The sequence below is a fragment of the Clytia hemisphaerica genome, unplaced genomic scaffold (genome assembly GCF_902728285.1).
Source record: "Clytia hemisphaerica strain Z4C2 unplaced genomic scaffold, Clytia hemisphaerica genome assembly, whole genome shotgun sequence".
Taxonomy (NCBI): Eukaryota; Metazoa; Cnidaria; class Hydrozoa; order Leptothecata; family Clytiidae; genus Clytia; species Clytia hemisphaerica.
In genome coordinates, this window is record NW_027103562.1 from 703,451 (window position 1) to 724,859 (window position 21,409).

At 35.0% G+C, this 21,409-nt stretch overlaps 2 protein-coding genes across 3 annotated transcripts in view; one reads left to right on the forward strand and one right to left on the reverse strand.

Moving 5' to 3' along the window:
* The window catches only part of LOC136800632 (neuronal acetylcholine receptor subunit alpha-3-like), a 30,975-nt gene that overhangs the window by 5,456 nt on the left and 4,110 nt on the right, over nucleotides 1-21,409 (forward strand). For both annotated transcript variants that reach the window (XM_067057278.1, XM_067057279.1), the window contains 2 exons: nucleotides 13,155-13,387; nucleotides 20,980-21,192. In XM_067057278.1, coding sequence (XP_066913379.1) covers nucleotides 13,155-13,387; nucleotides 20,980-21,192 — 446 coding nt within the window. The remainder of the gene's footprint in view (nucleotides 1-13,154; nucleotides 13,388-20,979; nucleotides 21,193-21,409) is intronic.
* LOC136800633 (uncharacterized) lies at nucleotides 2,730-17,492 on the reverse strand. Its single transcript, XM_067057280.1, has 4 exons — nucleotides 17,297-17,492; nucleotides 8,707-8,955; nucleotides 4,991-5,191; nucleotides 2,730-4,306 (listed from the first exon to the last, which is right to left on the reverse strand). Exons 1-4 carry the CDS (start codon nucleotides 17,322-17,324, stop codon nucleotides 3,351-3,353), a joined length of 1,434 nt encoding a protein of 477 aa, XP_066913381.1. The 5' UTR covers nucleotides 17,325-17,492; the 3' UTR covers nucleotides 2,730-3,350.

The following is a 21,409-nucleotide window of genomic DNA, read 5'->3' on the forward strand; positions in this document are numbered from 1 at the left end:
AAAAGACTGTGGAAAGCTTACGCATTCCTCCACATTGAATTTAGAGTGATCTTTCTAAATTTGTGGTTTTTTAAAAAATTCAGAAACGCCTCTTTCAAAGTATCTCTAAGGGTCGCAAAACTAACTTATTTATCGGGTTCTCGGGGAGGGGGGTACTAGGGTTAGCAGATGACGGGTATGTGCGGATGGGACCTCCAAAATAAACTAAGAGAGACTAATTCAAATTTTTCTTAGTTTTGCGACCTTTAGAGATACTTTGAAAGGTGAAAAAACCGACCCTTACCGTCCACAGATACCCCGCACCCGTCTTAACCTAAGTACCCCTCAGGTTCAGGTTATGGAAGATTATTTTGAAATTAGATTAACACTTCATTTTAATTTTTACGAGAAACATTCCCGAAAATTTTCAATGACTTTCAAATGAAAGAAGAAAACAAGGCGAAAAGCATTTTTCCAACTTATGCTCGAGATACGGCAGATTTCCATAGGCTAGTTTAGTTAGCGAAGTAGCTAGACTTTTGTGGCGTAGAAATTTTTCCTTGGTTTCGCAGCTTTTGTGGAGAAATCACACCCCCCCCCCTTATATCCAAAAGGATTACACGTAGGATAATTTTTTGTGAGCCTCATTATGCAAAATGAATTTTTGAGCCTCGAATATGCTTATGCCATGCTTATGTAATGACATGAATTACAATGATTTACACTTATTATGAATGTTTTTTTTTATTTGGTAGATATTAAATGCTTTAAAATTTTATAAACTGGGGCTCAGTATAAATGCTTAAGTATTTCCAAGATTTGAGCCTGGATATGCTTATAACGTGTAATACCAAGTAATACGGTAGTTAGTTTTGAAATTATGATACGTAAGTGAAAATTTTTTATTCATTTTCAATCAAATCCTTCTAAAAAAGTTTGTTTTAAAATATAAATAATAAGTAAAAGTCGTTTGAAAAATACTATCAAATAAAAAGTATTTCCAAGATTTGAGCCTGGATATGCTTATAACGTGTAATACCATGTAATACGGTAGTCAGTTTTGAAATTATGATACGTAAGTAAAAATTCTTTATTCATTTTCAATCAAATCCTTCTAAAAAAGTTTGTTTTAAAATATAAATAATAAGTAAAAGTCGTTTGAAAAATACTATCAAATAAAAAGTATTTCCAAGATTTGAGCCTGGATATGCTTATAACGTGTAATACCAAGTAATACGGTAGTCAGTTTTGAAATTATGATACGTAAGTGCAAATTTTTTATGCATTTTCAATCAAATCCTTCTAAAAAAGTTGGTTATAAAATATAAATAATAAGTAAAAGTCGTTTGAAAAACATTATCAAATAAAAAGTATTTCCAAGATTTGAGCCTGGATATGCTTATAACGTGTAATCGTCAGCCGTGCAAAATTACTCGAATCTGATTGGTTTAGAGGAGTGCGATTAATCGTTAATTGCACTATTACCACTTTTTGCACTCTTCGGCGGGGGGACAATTTTGTCCCCTTATTCTTTTCTCTCCCAAGTCCTGTGTCAGAGACTTTTTTTACTATATAATAAAAAACAAAGACATTTTTTAGTACTCATACAGTACTTCAAAAATTCGCTTTGTGTACATAAGTTGCATTGCAATTCGAATGTCAAAAATTTTCCCTTTTTCTAAAAAAACTATGATTTACTAATGATTATTTACTGACGATTACCTCGGAATCGTATGTTTTGTCGTGCAATTAACGATTAATCACGAGTAACAAAGGAGAAAATAGTAATTTGCACGAGTCCGAAGGACGAGTGCAAAGTACGGTATTTTCTCCTTTGTTACGATTGATTAATCGTTAATTGCACGACAAAACATACGATTACTAGTCGACCGCCGAAGGCGGTTAATTTTCCGAGCTGTATACGGGTAAAAAAGTTGGATTCAAAATTTGTCACAACTGTGCTATCCTTTTGAATATTTTAAAATTTGACTTGCCCATTCATGCCTATTCTGCACGTTTTGCAGAATTTTGCCGCTTAAAGGTTTGAGCAGCTGAGACAAATTTGACATATTTGTAGAATCACTGGTTTTCTGAAATGTGTGGCGTTTTACTACGGAGATAAAAAAAGCATTTTTTCGGAGATAACGACGTTAATCATGAATAGATGACATGCTGTGGCGCCCCGCTAGGGAGATAAATGTTAAGTAAATAAAAAAACTTTAAGTATTTATCAGCTTCTGATTCAAACCACAAGTGATTAAACAACTCATAATATACTCTTCAAGCAACATAGCCACGGTGTATTCTTTTTATAAGCATAGAAAAATCTGAAAACAGGCTCAGAGATGCTTAGGTTCAATGCTTAATAAGGCTGAAAAATGCTTGATTGAGGGGATGGTTAAATCTAAAACACAAATTTAGGGAAATACTAAAATCCGCAAAATTCCAGCCAAAATCAGGAAAAAAACATTTTTCGTAGGCTCAAGTAATGTTTGCCATATGCCTAATTTTTCCCCATATCTGAGCCTAGATATGCTTATAAGTGCAATACTTATAAAAAATATCCATATTTTCAAGTTAAATCACGCAAACGAGAGTGTCAAAGTGGATCATTGTCATAACCGATGAATTCTTCATCAAATTTAAGGCGGTCGTTATCCAGTGATGTGAGCACTGTTCTAGTACTAATACCAAGTAATACGGTAGTCAGTTTTGAAATTATGATACGTAAGTGCAAATTTTTTATGCATTTTCAATCAAATCCTTCTAAAAAAGTTTGTTTTAAAATATAAATAATACGTAAAAGTCATTTGAAAAATACTATCAAATAAAAAGTATTTCCAAGATTTGAGCCTAGATATGCTTATAACGTGTAATACCAAGTAATACGGTAGTCAGTTTTGAAATTATGATACGTAAGTAAAAATTCTTTATTCATTTTCAATCAAATCCTTCTAAAAAAGTTTGTTTTAAAATATAAATAATAAGTAAAAGTCGTTTGAAAAATACTATCAAATAAAAAGTATTTCCAAGATTTGAGCCTGGATATGCTTATAACGTGTAATACCAAGTAATACGGTAGTCAGTTTTGAAATTTCGTTTTCAATGAAATCCTTCTCAAAAAAGTTTGTTATAAAATATAAAATAATAAGTAAAAGTCGTTTGAAAAAAACTATTAAATAAAAAGGGTCTCTAGCCTTTTTTTCCAAATGAAATGCTTCTAAAATAAGTGTCAACCTTCCTTACATGTTTTGAAAAATTTTCCTTACATAGCTAGGAAGTAGCAACCAGTTAGCAACAAAAAAGATATAAGAGTGCGCAAAAAATTTTTAACCACGGCGGCCCGCTCATAATCAGAAGAAACAATAACATTATGAATATTTTCCAACAAAGTTTGCTATTTTTGTGTTCACTTTTAAATACTCTGATCCGTGGACTGGGTCTGGCTTTATCCCTTGCAAATCAAAATGAACGTTTACATTTTTTTCAAACATCAAGATATGCGACGAACCTCCAAAATGGAAAGCTCCGATATCTTGTCCCTTCATGACGTTATCACCTGTTTTAATTGACAGCTCAACCGATGAAACTTCTGTCATCCCAATTGCAATAAAACCTACCATTCCCAAGGGAGTTTTGGTGTCTATAAGAACTACCCCACGGGTTGCCACGTGCGCTAGATAAGGTTGGCATTCAGGGTAGTCCATTTTCTGATCATCAAAAGTGATTTGAGAGAAACAAAGGCCTGGGATGACATCGGATCGTATGATGGTGCCCGATACGGGTGCATGGAATCGATGATAAACATGTGGAGTGAGTAAGCCTTGATAAATTGTACCGCCAACAAATCTTTGTAAATTTGTGTCATCTTTCAAAAGATCTTTCAGCGAATAGGGTTGTGTTTTGATCCAGAAAGAATCTTTTTCAGCTATCTGATGACTGATTCGAAAAGGTGCGTTTTCGCATGCGTTTGTGATGACCCTCCATTCACCTGGTGATTCTATAGGCCGTATTCCCGCTCTAATGCGCCTTGTGAAGAAATCGTCAAAACTCTTGAATCCTTTATACGGCTTGCTTGGATCACATACAAAAGTTTGATCGAAATCAGGGATTTCTTCAAGAGCTTGTGGTGAAAACCATCCTCCTTGAGGAGGATCGTCGACTCTCAAAATATCCAATGAAGCTTCAGTCACCAAGAAATTCCTTTGGTAATCAATAAGGATGTTCTGGAATAATTGATTGATCTTTTGGCTGGCGAAAGCAGTAAGGCCAGACGGTGTGACCATTGTATAGTAAAGGATGCAGACAATGGGCATAGGAATCTCCCCTGCAAAATATAAAATAGTCTTAAAAGCCAAACCTTATATAATATATATACAAATAGAGGACCAGTCATAACTCGGGGGATTTCTCGAGCTCCCGTAGCGACCGTTAGAAAAGAGCAAGAGTTTGAGATGAATTGTTTTTGATAACTTTTTTTTTTACTTGAACCATAATAAGATATCCCATTGAAAGTTCTCACTTCTTAATCAATGTGTGACTCTTCTCTAACTGAAGGGTTAGACGGTGATCATTCTCAAACTGTTCAAGAGCCCGTAACTCAAAATTTTCATAATTCAAACGAATTTATGTTCTTCGTACTTTTCGAATTATTATTATTCTACTGTATTTAAATGCAAATTAAGTTTTTATAACAAAAATATTATCGATTTTATCGTAAAAGATAGATGAATATACATTGAAGTCAATTAGGGCACTGTCTAAGTTTGAGATGAGATAACGAAGAAAAATTTCAAAAGAGATTTCATGACTCACATTTTTGATAGGGGATGTAAAAAGTCTATGCATTTCAGCTTCAATATCTAGAAAACCTAAAAATCTTCTTCTTTTTTTCAAATGGAAGTCTTTATTGATCGATTTTGACAGCTTACTAGGTCTGTCATCTACGGGAATAAATTAATCAATCAAATTACAGTCAATATCACAAAAAGATAGCATAAAACTGAATTACCTGAGTCTTTGGAAACAAATCTTGGTGATTTTCGGATACATCTATTGATCAAGAACAGTGAATCTCGTGTATTCAATGAATGTGGATGCGTTTGTTCGCGAAACATTTTCACCAAAAGTTGACCAACATGCATATCTTTGTCCATTGCCTCAAGAAGTTCTACTATGGACGGCTTGAGATCGGCAGCTTCTTGGATCTCCGCTGAAAACAAAATACAGACAATGGGTAAAAAATAAAACAACATTTTGACGAGTGTCATTAGAACATAACCTGCCTAGTCTGGGAGTCAGACAACTAGAAATTTTCACAGCTCGTTTTGAGTAACCGTACATCAGAACAGTTCATAATTAGTTTTGATTTGCATAAATTAGGATCATGTTTTTCTTGACAGAAAAAATTCTTCACAACTTTCCATCGATGGTTTTGGAATCTGTTCAAACAATTTTCCCTGTAGATAAAATTTCAAAAACATTCATTCATAAAGATGTCAAGTTGAATGATTAAAAACTCTAGCAGACACAAACGCATAATCATAATAAGTGTTCACTAATTTTGTTCTTATCATTATTTTAATGCTGTAGTTTTTAAACTATTCAACATGACATCCTGATCAGCAAAAGGGCATTCTGATAAATAACGAGATTGCTCATGGGAATTTCTAACCCGCGCGAGTAAACCGCCACCTGTCAAACATTTTTTAGCAGCAGTTTTGCTTTTCTTTTCACTTGTGGTTCTAAAAAAAGTGTTTGTAAGATGACAAAAAAAGACGAAAGTCGTTTTTTATGCATTTTTTTTGTTGAAAGTCGTTTGTTGAACACTGGATATTCAAGAGAGAAGGGAAAGACATGACTCTTGACTCTCCACCCGCTAACCAACCTGATCCATTTTGAAATACTATAATTTTGAGTCAAACTGCACTGAGGTGACACTACTTAGAAAATTTTTGTTTCCTAAAATTCTAACGGGGATTTTCAAAAATATCAATAAGAGCTCATAAATTCAGAAAAAGTTTGGTCAATACTGACAAAATAACACACACTACGACGCACCGTGTAGGATTCGATCCCTCAAGAAAGTTGTCCTCTCAATTGACAGCTCGTCGCCTTTACCATTCGGCCACCCGACAATGATTAAATTGGCAATACCTTTATCACCCTGTCAAGGTATTAACTTCTTAAAGAAATTATTTTAGATTATTTCCAACATGCGAGAGCCGATCAATCATCGAGATTTTCAGGACTTTTTTAGTTGTCGAGTGACTCGACTCTTATTCCAATTCAGTAAGATGACTGCAGCAAACGGGCTGTAAAGCTGCTAGTACCTATGAAATTAGAAATTTCCATCTGAGGGGTTAGGACACTCTCCAATATCCTTTAAAGTCTCAAAAGACTGAAGAGAGGAACTTGTTCTTGCACACGGTACCCATATACAGTAGACAGAGCGTACACGCGCGGGCGATTAAATACGATCGCACGGGATGCAGGTCAAAAAATTCCTGTGAGCAATCTTGTTATTTATCAAAATGTGCAAAAGGTCTATACGAAGTTACTTCAATGAAAACCATATCGAAAACAACCTAGATGCTGAATGGACCTACCTCATGATGAAAGTTAGATAGCAATGCGAGGAGAAAAAAATCAGTCAGAAAATATAGCGTTTAGCGAAAATGCATGACGCAATAAATTCATCATTGATTGTTGATAAGGGGAGAGGGAAGGGTTGTAGGGAAAAAATAAATAGAAAGTTCTGGTCGCAAAAATCAGTTTTATTGACAATTGAATCATGCTTGATGGTGAGCATTGTTATCAATAATGTTTTTGTGTCAAAAACATAGAAATACAAGGAAAAAAATCTAATGAAAATCTGCAAAAACGGCGATTTCCGGCATTTTCAACCGGAATAAAAAAAATTCTCAAAAATCGAACTCAGCCATGTTTTGGGCATTGCGAATACGCATCTTTCTGCAAAAAAATAAGAAAAAACTAAAGATGAAAATCCGAGAAAATGTAAAAAAACGGTTTTTCCGGCACATTTCCAGCATTTTCGGCCGGAAAAAATGTTTTTCGAATATCGGGCTCCGTCACATTTTAGGTATTGTCATATTGCATCAGTGTGCAAAATTTCATAAAAAAATATAAAGTACAGCTCGAGAAATTTAAGAAATACCGTTTTTCCGGCAAAAATCGGCTGTTCCGGCAATTTTTAGAAAGTTCCGGCTTCAAAACTCAGTTCTATTGACAATTGAACCATGCTTCATGGTGGGCATTGCTATTAATAATGTTTTTGTGTGAAAAAACAACGAAATATAAGGAAAAAGTCCGATGAAAATCTGCAAAAACGGCGATTTCCGGCATATTTCTGGTATTTTCGGCCGGAAATGAACTTTTTTCGAAAATCAGGCTCCGTCACATTTTGGGCATTACCATTTTGCATCATTGTGCCAAAAATCAGAAAAAACTAATGAGCCAATCTCGAGAAAAGTTGGTAACGAACTAACGGACTAACGAACGGACGAACATCAGTTAATTTATAGGACCTCCGGGTAGGTCCAAAAAATACAATGAAATAGTTTTACTGATATATTGCACTAAGCTGATCATCATCATTGCTCGACCGCAGTCGAGACTGCATAAGCTAATGAAACCCAGTCTTGCAAAAAATCTGTAACCGTTGAGCGGCTAGACTTTCCCATACCTGGGAAGCCATTCATAAGCTACTTTACAATGAAAAAAGACCAAAACTGTAGGTATGATATGTGATGATGTTTGGCCGTATCAGATTATCTTGTCGTTAATTATTGGCGTAATTACATAATGTTTTTGTCACTGATTTATTGGAAATGATATCGTCTTTCAGTTTAGCCTGGATATCCAAGCTGTAAATTATTTTCATATTTTGGTGTTTCTGCTACCTTAATTCCATTAATTTTTGCGCCCCTTTCATCTTCGCGCAGAATACGTGCTCGGAAATAGAAGGTGCGCGAAACAGGCCTATTTTCGCACACTTAGCCGCGCGAAAATTAAGGGTGCCAATTTTGCCAAAATTTCCGGAATTCCATAAAAAAATACTTGCAATTCCGATACCATTTGTTGGGGTATTTTTCCTTGTTTTGACTAATTTTTCGTCAAATTTGATTTTTCATGTATGAATTCCGAAAAAGGGGGATAAAAACTTTATAATACCGTAATTTCGAAGCAAAAATTCATGGATTTCCGATACCAAAACAATTTCACAATTCCGAAATACCGAAAGAATTTTGGCAAAGACTACAAGATTTGATAAAAGTTGAAAAAGAGGCTTTAAAGCAAAATTCACTACAAAAATATACTTTATTTGAAAGTCTCTCGACCATATTCTTAAATAAAATGTAGAAGAAAGTATGAAGCAACCTCTCCGCTTCGACCGCCACGTTTTGTGTTTACTGAGCGCGGAAGTAGAAAATATTGCTTTTATAGCCAGTATCAAACTTTAGCCGGCTTTTAGCTTCTTAGACGGCAAAAAAAGAAGTGTGGTACAGATTTTAGGCGCCGTTTCTACCAATACGGACAGACCGACTAAACTGACACAAGGAAGGAGGAATTAAGGACAGGAATGCAAATAAAAGCCCCTATCGCTGATGCTGGGCCCAAAAAAACTATGACTATAACTTTTATGGTTTACGGTCTGAATATCCAGGCTAGCATTATGGCGAGTTCAATAAAAAAGTTTCAACTCACTTATTTTATGTCCGCTGTTCACAAAATTTCTTATTTCTTCATCCACACTTTGGACATCAGGAAAAAATTGTTTGAAATTTATATATTCCTTGGTGAGACGTGCGTTGATCATTTCACGGTGGATCCAACTTAATACAATTGTTTGATCTTCAGCTAACCATTTCCCAGACATAATATTTTGTGAAGATTTTGTCTTTATTGGCGATTCCACATTACGTACTTTATTTCTGAACGTGGTCTCACCAGCAGCTACAACGAGAAAATGAAAAATGACATGGATTAAAAGGTACATATGTATCTCTATTCGAGATAAGCAAACCTATGAGACCAATACATGGGAGACAAAACAAACGGCCGTGTTCAGACAAGCAAATCTTATTTTGAAAGTCGGTAGCACTGTGTTGATATTGGAATCCTATTTAGTGATTTCTTTTGTTTTCAACGATTGACCATGTCACTGTCATCACTCATTTGAGATTTCACTTTGTAACAAAAAGAAAATCGGGAATCCATCGCAAAACATTGATATGTGGTCTTTATCTATGGCCTTTAACTGCTAGACTACGGACAAAAATAAAGCTCAAAGATAAAACAAAGAAAGACTAGAAGAGAAAACTAGACTTTTAGATCTGACCATTGGGTTATTTCAGATAAAGAGTATTGTGATTATAGGGCTAAGTTTCTCGTTTTTTTAATTTCGCATAGCGAAAGTATTACGATAGTCTTTCTATGTATGTATGTATGTATCGAGAAAATTTTTGGGGCGCAAATTATGGCGTGGGCGTTTGACTGCGGGCGTACTACGGCCGATATTCTAAAAGTGGACTCACTCACAAAGATAAAAGTGATAAAAAACAGGGCTTTTCTTAATAAATAAAATATGCTAGTGCAAGAAGTGTAACCAAGCCTTTGTAAACATTTATCATGAGAACTTTTTAATGGCTGCTTGATAGCACATGTTTTTGAAACTTTTATCATGTTTTCTGGTCTTTTGTAGAGTGTTTAAAGAGATTTGATATTCACAGTATTTTATGTTTGTGTAGTTAGTGAATGCACTAATAAATCAATTGATCATGCTCAGTAAGTAGTACAAAAAGAGCACCAAAACTCGGCCAAAACTACCACAGGAAAAAATTTTCATTTTCCAAGGTTGGAAATTCAATATTTTTGGGTTGGAAATTTTGGTTTTATAATTGAAGGTTGGAAATTTGAGCGATTACCTTAAGCTGATTTGGAAAACGTAAATTACCCATAGGTTTTGTAGAATAAACCAATGCCCTTGAAAAATCAAGTGAAAAAAACCCATTTAGAAATGACAATTTTCCAAGGCTGGTTGGAAAACATGACTTTTTGGGTGGGAAATTTTTATTTTCCAAACAGTTTGGGAATTGAAAAAAAAGGTCAAAAATCGATGTGAAAATACATATTTTAGTAAATTTGATACCTCAAGTTGAAAAACTAGACTTTTTGGGTTGGAAATTTGTGTTTCTCCCAAACAGTTTGGAAAACGTTAAAAATCCATGTGGAAATTACATTTTTGTGAAATTGAAACTCTTTTGATTGGAAAACTAGACTTTTTGGGTTGGAAATTTGTGTTTCTCCAAACAGTTTGGAAAACGTTAAAAATCCATGTGGAAAATACATTTTTGTGAAATTGAAACTCTTTCGATTGGAAAACTAGACTTTTTGGGTTGGAAATTTGTGTTTTTCCAAACAGTTTGGAAAACGTTAAAAATCTATGTGGAAATTACGTTTTTCTAACCATTTTCTGCGCATGTCCTTGGGAAAACCACAAGCGATTTTTCGCTCAAAACTGTTTTGATATATAGCTAAACTGGATATTAGGCTATAATGTGAGCAGTCAAGCTGTAAGTTTCCGTCAGGTGAGGCGTCTCTTCGGAGCGGCCTCGGTCAATCGCAGTGAGTTCGCACAGTGAAGCACATAGGGTACTTGTGTCATAGTTTCAAATAGCGCCCTGCTGAGCTGTGTGAGTGATCTAAGATCAACCACGTATCTGTGCGAACAATAACGAGAGATTGACCGGGAGCCATCGAGCCTAGGCTAGCGAGTGACTGTTCGCAAAAACAAAAACCTTGTTTAAGATCTCTTTTCCACATCTCTGCCATCACTTTTTGGATTTTGGCTTTTTTCAACGTGAATTTTAAAAAATTCCAACCATGTTAAATTTGGATTTTGGCTTTTTTCAACCTGGATTTACGAAAATTCCAACCTTGTTAAATTTGGATTTTGGCTTTTTTCAACGTGAATTTTAAAAAATTCCAACCTTGTTAAATTTGGATTTTGGCTTTTTCAACCTCGATTTTCGAAAATTCCAACCTTGTTTAAGCTTGGATTTTGGCTTTTTTTCCAACTGAATTTTAAAAAATTCCAACCTTGTTAAATTTGGATTTTGGCTTTTTTCAACCTGGATTTACGAAAATTCCAAGCCATGGAAAATGCAAAATTTTCAACCTTGGAGAATGTCCCACATTTTCAGGTTGGATTTTCCATTGGATTTTATCTTTTTTCCAACTAAGAAAACTTGAAATTTCCAACCTTGGAAATCGACAATTTTTTCCTGTGTACAAACAGCACATGTATGATCTTTTTTTCCTTTTTTCACCAGATAGTTATATGTTAATAGTGAAACCAGTTGTGACAAACAGTCAGTTTTAGCAAGTGTTTTTTAGATGATTACCATGTCTATTGAAATTCAGCAATCATTTTTGTATTATCGAAACTACATTGTCATTGTACCGTGATTTACGGTGGGTACGGTGGGGTGTACAGCAGATTTCAAATTAACCTATTTTCACCGCGGTACAAGTACATTTTAGATTCAACCCCACCGTACACCACCGCAAAATGTACAGCGGTCCCTCGTTAATGATGACAGTTTTTTATCCGATGAAGTTTGATTGGTGTTCGATGAGTTTGGTTAGTATAAGTTCCAGCTTTTTCTCCCTGATGGGATAATAGATATTGGCTCGCTCTTTAAGCTTTAGCGTGGGCGTTTGCTAAATAAGCTGTCGGAATGTAAAAAGAATGGAAACAAGGTAATAAATGGCAAAGTTCACCGATCTTGATACGCACCTTTTGCTAATTTGGATTTTCATTTTGAATCATGGTACCGTTGTTTGTATAAGATTCCCATTTCTGCACTAAGATTCTTGTTACTTTTCTGGAATCTTTCCCCTATATTTTTTTCACGGGATAAACGGCAAGAGATTGGGGAGGGTTTGTTTAATGGGATGCCGTTTAAAGCTAGTTATAAAGGAGTCAAATTTTAATCTCAAGGAGTATTATTTCTTTAAAGCTTAAAGTTGGCTAGTTTTTACCCTGCCATTTTTTAGTTCAGAAGCTGGAGCTCAACTACTTAACTGCTTTTTGCCTTTAATGGGCTCTTCCAGAAAATGTCTGTACATGGGGGTGGAGGATATAGTGCCCGGAGGGGGGGGGTAGTGAAAAATCTTCAAAATTTGCCTTGTTCTGTGGGGTAAACTTGCTCTCGATGGGGTCAACTGATGCTTGTCGGGGCGGGGAGGGGGGGGGGGTTAGACCTGCTGTCCGGGGGATCAAAAGTCACAATGTCCAGGGGGGGGGGGTAAATTTCCAAAAAATGTTATATCCTTCAGCCCCCCCCCCCCATATTCAATTTTTTTCTGGAAAAGTCAAATGATTTTGATGGTGGTGGGCCATCATTCATATCAGAAAGTAGTATACAACAGATTTTTCTGACTAGCCATTTTTCTCAGTTTTGAATAAATTCTACTGTTTATAGAAAGAAGTTGATATAAACTTTGCGCAAGTGAAAAAAGTCTTTATCACAAGTTCCTTCAAAGCACAAAATGAGGTTTCTGGCATCAAAGAAGGAAAAGTCCATTTTTTCTTCTTCATTTTAAAAAAAATTTAAAATTATTTTTCTCAAGTGTATATTGCAGTTCTGTGAATTGAAAGATTTTGTTTACGCTTTATAGAATGTAATTCTTTAGTTGCATTCTTTAAGGAATCTTTTTTTTAATGGATTAAGATTTTTCATAAAAAAACAGGGTATCTATGACCAGTGTGTACAATACATTCTCTATATTTTGTGTAGCGCTTCATTCAAAATGCATAATGCTGCAGGAGTCACGTTTCATGCATCTTCGTCGTTGATGTTCAAGTATTATGCGAAATTTTCGACTTTAAGTCGTCTTGTTTCTATTGTATTTAGCTGCATGCTCTTCATTTGTTAGGCCTAAATTTTAAAAGGAATCACTCTCTTGTTTGGAAAATAAGTTTTTAAATCTCAACATAGGACAAAAATTAAAAATCTCTAAGTAAATTACTTCCTTCTTCCTTAATAAAAAAACTGTAAAACCTACTGAAACCTACTCCACGCCCTTTAGAAAGCACAGTGCTTGCAGGAAGAAAAATATTTTTTTTATTTTCTTCGGTTTCTTTATAGCGCTGACGAGGACAAGGCATTTGGAGGCAACTTGGATCGAATGAACACCAGAGCTATCATCTCCTACAATGGATTCGTCAAATGGCTGGCTCCAATCATACTCAAAAGTCAATGCGATATCGATGTCCGTTATTTCCCCTTCGATACACAATACTGTCCGTTGAAGTTTGGCAGTTGGACGTATAACTTGGCCCGATTGAATTTCTTTAATGAAAGCTCCGGTGCTGATCTCAGTAAGTTGATTTCTTAACTTAAAATAATGCTGATTTGGTTTTTTAAATCAGATCTTTTTGCATTAATGACTTTTTTTGTAACAAGCTGTTCGCTGGTCTTGCAAACGCAATGCGAAATACTTTACAATGATTCATTAACAATGTAAACCATTTGTTTCTATTGTTCGATACCCTGGGGGGACTCAGCTAAATTGGGTATGGTAATTGAGTAAATTTTTGTACAGGGTCCCAAATTTACTAATTTATATGACAGGGACGGCATTTCAAAGCATAAACTTTTTGTCTTGAATTTTGCCCTTATGTATAACAATGAAGTGAATACTCTCTCATGTTGTCTTCTGACCAGCCACCAGAACCGTTTCAACGGATCCGGCGAGACTCGAACTCGCAATCATGCTATTCGCGGGCTTTTGCTCTACCATTGAGCCACGGGTCCATGTGGAGCCCAAGGACTCAATTGCCACTTGGTAGAGTCAGCTGGAAGTGAATTCTTGTCTTCTGACTGGACAAGACAGTGAATTAGGAAAATCCATCTCCACATTGCTAGTGTGTTGGAATCCACCAACTAGTACACTAACGGAAGGTTTGTACACACAGATATTAATCATGAATTTTGTCCTTATGTATTACAATGAAGTGACTGTGAAGGGGCTTAGAATAATAATATCCATAATCCCCGAGTAGATTCCGATTCCTTCGTACATGTTTGCACTCAAAGTTTCAACTCTTGTTGCGCTCAAAGTGACAGCCTTTGAAGCCTTAATTTATCCAATTCATGGAATAATTAAGCCGCACGCCTTGTTCGCCGACCATAAACTGCTGAGTGGGTCGCGGCCTTTAAGAGATGGAAAAACAGCTTTTCTGATTACTCAAAGTTAAACGATCACTTCTATTGAAAATTCTATTAAAACGTTGATTAGGTCATTACTCTTAGGTGCCAAATAAACGGGGGGGTTCGAATAAACGGGGGGGGGGGTTGGAAAAATTTTTCAAATCAAATAAACAGGGGGGGACCTAATTACCAGGGGGGGTTAGAAAATGGACTTTTAAAACCCCTAAAAAGGGTCAAAATAGACTAAATTTAGGCTTTTTAGAGTAAAACAAGAAACTTTCCTCTTCGGAGCTGGGAATTTTTTCAAAAATTAATAAACGGGGGGTCCTAATAACGTCCGGGGGGGTTGGAAAAAAATCGAATAATTAACAAGCGGGGGGGGCCGTTTATTTGGTACCATGAAAGTCAAGAAAAGACGGCTCACCATACAAATCGGACGGCTTCTACATGATTTGACGATAAAAATGAAAATTTGTTTTTCCTTTTTTGCCGATTACTAGTTCAATATTTAAGAATAAGGCGCAAATCTTTTCCCAATGCATAGCAAAATAAATTCTTAACGCAATGATATTAAATTGATTTCTGCAAAACTGTCAGAAATCGAGTAAAATCAAGATGATAATTATAATTTTCTCGAGCTCTAGCTTTCCATATAATGGTGCGGTCATGATACGGTTATATCAGTAGAATCGCTAGGAAATTCTGAGCAAGAAGATATAGGTAACTTGTTTATGGACTTTGGTGTAATCTTTAGATGTTTTTTAAATGGTTTTAGATCTTGTAAGGCTGCTTTTTATTAATTTCTGTTTTGCTGCCCTGGGTTGGCTAGGAAAGTTTTGGAATGATGGGTTTGCACTTTCATTCTCTAGGGAGACCAACCTCTACAATTCTAGAACTTTGTAAGTTGGGGTAAACTTTGTTTTTTCTAAAATTTTGAGCTTGGATATCCAGGCTTATATTTTGGTTATAAGCCCTTAAAGTTTGCACATAATTAGAACTGAAACAAAAGAATTTTGTCACAACACGCTAATTATGTAGATTTTTTAAAGCGACAACAAAAGAAACCTATTAACTCGACATAAACTCCCTTAAGGGCAAGAGACCTCTGGTATATGGCAAGCCGTTTTTCTATCTTCTTAGATTCCTCTGGTTGGAATAAAACTTTCTTGACGGAAAAAAAAATCTGAAAAAATTATTACTACGGGATGGTTAATATAACTAAAACACATAAATCAACTTCAAGATCAAATATCAATGAATGAGTAACCTTTATCTTTATTCAATTTTTTTTATTTTTAATGTTGGTATTGCATAGTAATGATACATAAAACATTAATTTATACCATTAACAAGTTTCTGTGGTGTAGATCATAATCAGTGAAGCAACTTCGATCAAATTGTTTCTATTAAATTTTTAAGTTCCTTGACTAAAACCCCCGAAATTACCGCAATTTTTCTTCAGGATTTAGTCAGCATGTTTCAAATGTTTAATTAATTATGGTAAGAACATTGAAATTTTAAAATCAGATAAAAATAACGTAGTGGTTATACGCCGTAAATGGATCGTTTTTTTCAAATACGTCAAAACCAGATTAATGAAAAGGAATAGAAAACGCGCTTCTCGATAACAATGGAAACACAGCTCGTCATATACCAGGTCTCTTGCCCTTAAGGTAGTTTGTTTCGACTTAATGGATTTCTTTTGTTGTCGCTATAAAAACTTAATAAAAACTGTATAATTAGCGTGGTGTGACGAAATTCCTTTGTTTTAGGTATTTTGGGGACACCTCTTTCATACCAAAAGATACCTATATTTTTTTGCTCAGAATATTTTAGCGATTCCAATGATATAATGCCATCACAACGGCATAATTAGATAAAAAGCTAAAGTGCGAGAAAAAAAGAAATTGAATCTGTTTTTAATGAATTTCTTGCAAATTTTCTCGAAGTAACTTAATATCATCGTGACGAAAACTTTTCAGACTTGTGTAAAATATGTTTCTGGATACTGAAAATTTAAGAGTAATGGACCAAAAAAAAAAAAATACCAATCCACTTTTATAAAAATAGCCATACAACAGCACGCCAGCACTCGCATGATGAGCCGTTTCTTTCTGAACCTTTTCTAATTACCTAATTAAAGCCAGAACAAAAGAGTTTTCAATAGAAACGACCAAAGTGTCTATCTAAATTTAAATGAATTGTTATTTTAATTTTGACCTCAGAAAAATTGGTTTGACCAGAGAAATGTAAAGGAATAGAAAAAGCGCACCTCATTACATTTCCTGTCACAGTACTGTAAGAGTAGATCCACCTGATCAAGATGATATTTCTATACTTTAGTAGCATGTAAAAAGCAGATTTTGACTAGCACTAAACCAAAAGTTAGCCAGTACCTTCCATCGTTAAAACACGATAGAATTAAGCGTTTTTTTTCTAACAGGCTAACCAAAATTTGGCTCATGCAAAAAATTCTTTCTCACCCCAGTGAATGTCAAGGAAATTTTCGCCACCCCACTCAATATTTGAAAGAATATTTTTCACCCCAGTGAATTTCAGGTTTTTTCATTCTCACTCCACTGGGTACTCAACACCCACTGGGGCACATAGACAGGTGTGTATATATTGTGTAGTCTAAGTAGCCCTTTCATATATACCGTGAGATCGGGTAACTTGCATCTATGGAGGCCAACATGCATAGCCCTCAAATGAATGACCTATCTGGTCATTAAAATACAAAGCTAAATCAAAACAAAAACGGTAGAGTAGAGGTGTGAGCGAAGCTGCGTAGTTCATTTGCTTTGAAATTTTGCTGCTTTGATTGGTCAGTCATTTGAAGGCTATGCAAGTTTCCCTCAACTGATGCAAGTTACCCGACTTCACGGTACTGCAATAAAAAGTATATAAACAAAGTATACTTTCAGAGAAATTGCAAGTATTAACCACACGGCCCCTCTCAAATGTCAAAATACATTCTTCAATGAAATTTGAAAAGTCCATACCTATAAAGCTTATGAATTTATTACATTCGCATAGTGCCATTACTTTTGAATAATACACAGGTAATCTATACTTACATAAGCAAGGTCTCTGCGCATCATCCATTAAACTTTCTTTTGGTTGGCAAAACCTTCCTTCTTCAAACTCAAATTTACAATTGTTTAAAATTTCAACTGTTCAAAAAAATTCATGTTTCTTTTATATTCCTTTTGCAATGAGTTGGTTAAACCAAAGTTTAAAAAGGAAGGGTGATCTGTTTTAAAAAAAAAAGTTTTTACGATGTTATCACAGTTTTCTGAATAGACGAAATCAGAATTCGCAAGTGAAAAAAATGCTCCATTTGGAAATTATCAAAACAGAACGTGAATTAAGTCGTTGCATTTCTTAATTCCCATATCAACTTATATAACACGACTGGAATGTTCTGATGTTATGAGAGAATTTTTTCAATACACCTTATCGGAAATTCCACAAAAACAATCGCGCTAAAATAGATCCGTTGAAATTGGGAGGTAAACATAAATGGAACCAATGGTGGTTCTTCAGTTGATTTGGAGGCTCTTTTGGCATCAATATTCTGGGTGTTTTGTAAGGCTTTTTGCCTGAAAACCGCAATATCGCGCTTTGTTTACCTCCGATAAGGTGTATTGGTTCAAATTTTTTTACTGAGATTGATTTCTTTTTAGAAAAATCCCCGGGGGGGACTACAATACTGTTATTATCAACATGAAAAACATGAGCAATCTAATTGGCTTAAAAACGCGTACATAAATGCTGTATTTCAGATTTCATATTGTACCGTACAAATACAAGACCGCGTTCAAAAAAGGGGTCTAGTAAGCTAAGTCTAAGTAATCATATTTTCTACCAACTTTTGTAAGTTATCCCAAAATTTATTCTCACGAATGTTTTTTTTCCTCTCAATATTCACAAGGGCCTTCACAAAAGTTGTCAAAAGAATGTTTTGATACTTAAATGACATGCTCATTCAGAGTTTTCTATATTACTATACTATACGAAAAATCTGAGCTAGAAAAATATAACCCATAACAATATGTATATACTACCAGTACACCCGGGGGGGGGTTAGTTAGGCAAAAATGGATGATGGGTATGTGCGGACGGTAAGGGTCGGTTTTTTCACCTTTCAAAGTCTCTCTAAGGGTCGGAAAAATCAGAAAGTTTTAAATTAGTCTCTCTAAGGGTCGGAAAATTCAAGATTTTTAGGAAATTTTTACGATTTCCAGAGAAAAAATTGTAATCAAGTCTCTCTAAGGGTACGACTTTTCTCAAAAATCGAAAAAAAAATTTTTAAAAGTCTCTCTAAGGGTCACCTTTTCAGCAAAAATCAGTCTCTCTAGAGTCGGTTTTCGGAGGTCCCGTCCGCACATACCCCTCATTCGCCAACCCTAGTACCCCCCCCCCGGGGCCAGTACACTAACAATACATAAATTATGTAAACAGTCGAACGATTCACATAAAATACTTCCATAATCGAACGCTGGAAAGTTTTTCTTTTTCTAATGATTTTCTTAATTACTTTGAGTCATGAAATTTATTCATGAAATCGATAATAGATTTATGTAATAAATCTTTTTGATAAACAACAAGAGCGACAAAAAATCTAAATTTGAAAGCAAAATTTGAATATATTTGAATATGTATCTACATAATAAAGCCTGTTATAGCTTATCTTAAAATCAGATCTTTAACATAAAATACAGTTATCAAAATGCAGTTACTTATCAAATAAAGTTATCTTGATCTCGGTTCTGTTACAAAAATATTAACATTTTCATGAAAATATTTTTGCTTTCCTCAACCAAGGTAGAAGAGTCTGTTAAATGACGCGCCTTACGCGCCCACGCGCCCACGCGCCTTACGCACCCACGCGCCTTACGCGCCTGAATTTTGACGCGCCTTCTTACGCGCCTTATTATCAACGCGCCCTAAATTTTTGACGTGCCTTACAGTATTACTACCTTAAATTTTTTTAAATTTTGACGTGATTTTTATTCAAAAAAATTATTTAGAAAAAAGACGACAACAACGGCGGTTCATTTCATTTTTTCTGATTTCTAATCCAAACTTTTTAGCATTCTCTATGAGACAGAAGTGATTTTATTTCTTTATCATTTACCATATTTATCAAAAACACTTCGTAAAAATTTATTTATAGACTCAATGACACATGGTTTTATCAATATTTCATTTTCTGGTTGAATTCTCAGTGTGTTATTTTCGTGCGAGTTCATACTTAATTGATTGTGCCTTATTATTTTCCAAATTTTAGCTAAATTGTGCTTTTAAGCGTTATGCTTATAAATAAATAAGAGTGTAACGGTAGGGCGATTACTCAGGCTAAAAGTAGCATTCCTTATTAGATAATCATAAATTCAGGGCTATGGGGGCATTTATAGCAATAGTTAATGCTGCTTACCATGCATCTTTAAATCAATAGTTTTAAAAGTATGCTTACGCATCAGCCCTATCTGACCAATAATAATGTAATGCCTATGTATACATATTCTACCATTCTTCAAAAAGAAGTAAACTATTTTTGACAAAAGCTTCGGCATCACATAATTATAGAACAATTGTTAGGAATTATAGGAGATTCAGATTGAAGGAAACTAATTGAAAGTTTTGTTACGAAAATGATGCTTGTAAAAACAAGTATGCTATGTTTGATTTATGAAAAAAGTTATTACCGAAAGCCAAATTCCCTTAAATCAAAAGTTATTGATTGGTTTCTTATAAAGACGATGCTTAAAAGAAAAATAGATATGCTCACGTTAAGCACAATTCTTTCCTGGCTTTGCTAAAGAACTAATTACCGAAAGCCTAATTCCCTCAAATCAAAAGTTATTGATTGGTTTCTTATAAAGACGATGCTTATAAGAAAAATAAATATGCCCACGTTAAGCACAGTCCCTTACTTGCTTTGAAAATACTGCTTACCGAAAGCCTAATTCCCTCAAATCAAAAGTTAGATTGGTTTCTTATAAAAAAGATGCTTATAAGAAAAATAAATATGCTGACATTAAACACAATTCCTTACTTGCTTTGAAAAGAACTAATAGCGAGGTTAAATACCGGTTTTGCTCTAGAACACGTTTCCGTTCAGTTTCTCGTTCTAGAGCAAATCCGATATTTTTGCCCGGGGTATGTCTGCCTAGCTTTCGGGTTAGCCTGTAGAAAAGTGCCGTAGCGCGAACGAAGGCTTCAAAAATTCGTCTGTCGTCCTGAGTTATCTACTGATACTTAACCTCAGGGCGCGTCGGTAATAAGGCGCGTAAGAAGGTGCGTCAAAACTTAAAGGCGCGTCGAAATTCAGGCGCGTAGGGCGCGTAAGGTGCGTGGGCGCGTCATTTAACAGACTCAAGGTATAAACTGTTTAGAATTCTAAAGTAGGAGTAATAGCGGATCGAAAAAAGAGGGATGAGCTGGAGTTTTTACAAGATACTTCACTAATTGGTCATTTGAAGTGATAGAGATGACGCGTTCTTTAGAAAAAGTAACAAAATTGTTTTATTACTGGTTAGCGACCAACCAAATCAAATAAGAACTTGTAAAAACTCCAGCCTGTCCCAAAAAAGAGGCTAGGAATTCCCGAGTTAGAAAAACCGAATTGGCAAAAAACCGAGTTATGACGTCATCAAACGAAAATTTTGAGGTCACATCCAAAATTTCTTGCTTGACTTTTGATTTCCCTACCTCGATTATTTGATCTTTAAATATTTTGTTGTTCATTTTATAGACAAATATTCAGAGAATTCCGAATGGTCGTTGGTTTCTGCTGATTGCATTCGAAATGAAATCAAATACACTTGTTGCAAAGAAAAATATCCTGACGTCACTTTCACCATCGTTATTGCAAGAAGATCTTTGTTTTATTTGTGTAATTTGATTTTCCCCATGACCGTTATTGGAATGTTGACCATTCTATCTTTTTTGCTGCCAGCAGAATCGGGTAAGTTAATTTTTCTGTGGTTTAAAGTTATAATTCGGGAAACGTTTATATCTAACGGGTGACAATTCGACGTGACGTAAATCTATTCGAGATAAAATCGACACTTTCATTTTTGTCCTTCTTTAAGCACATATGAAAATGATTACTACTTGGCAGAAATTATTAATCCATATAAAACCATATATTACATATCTAACCACACCTTTAAATAGCTCTG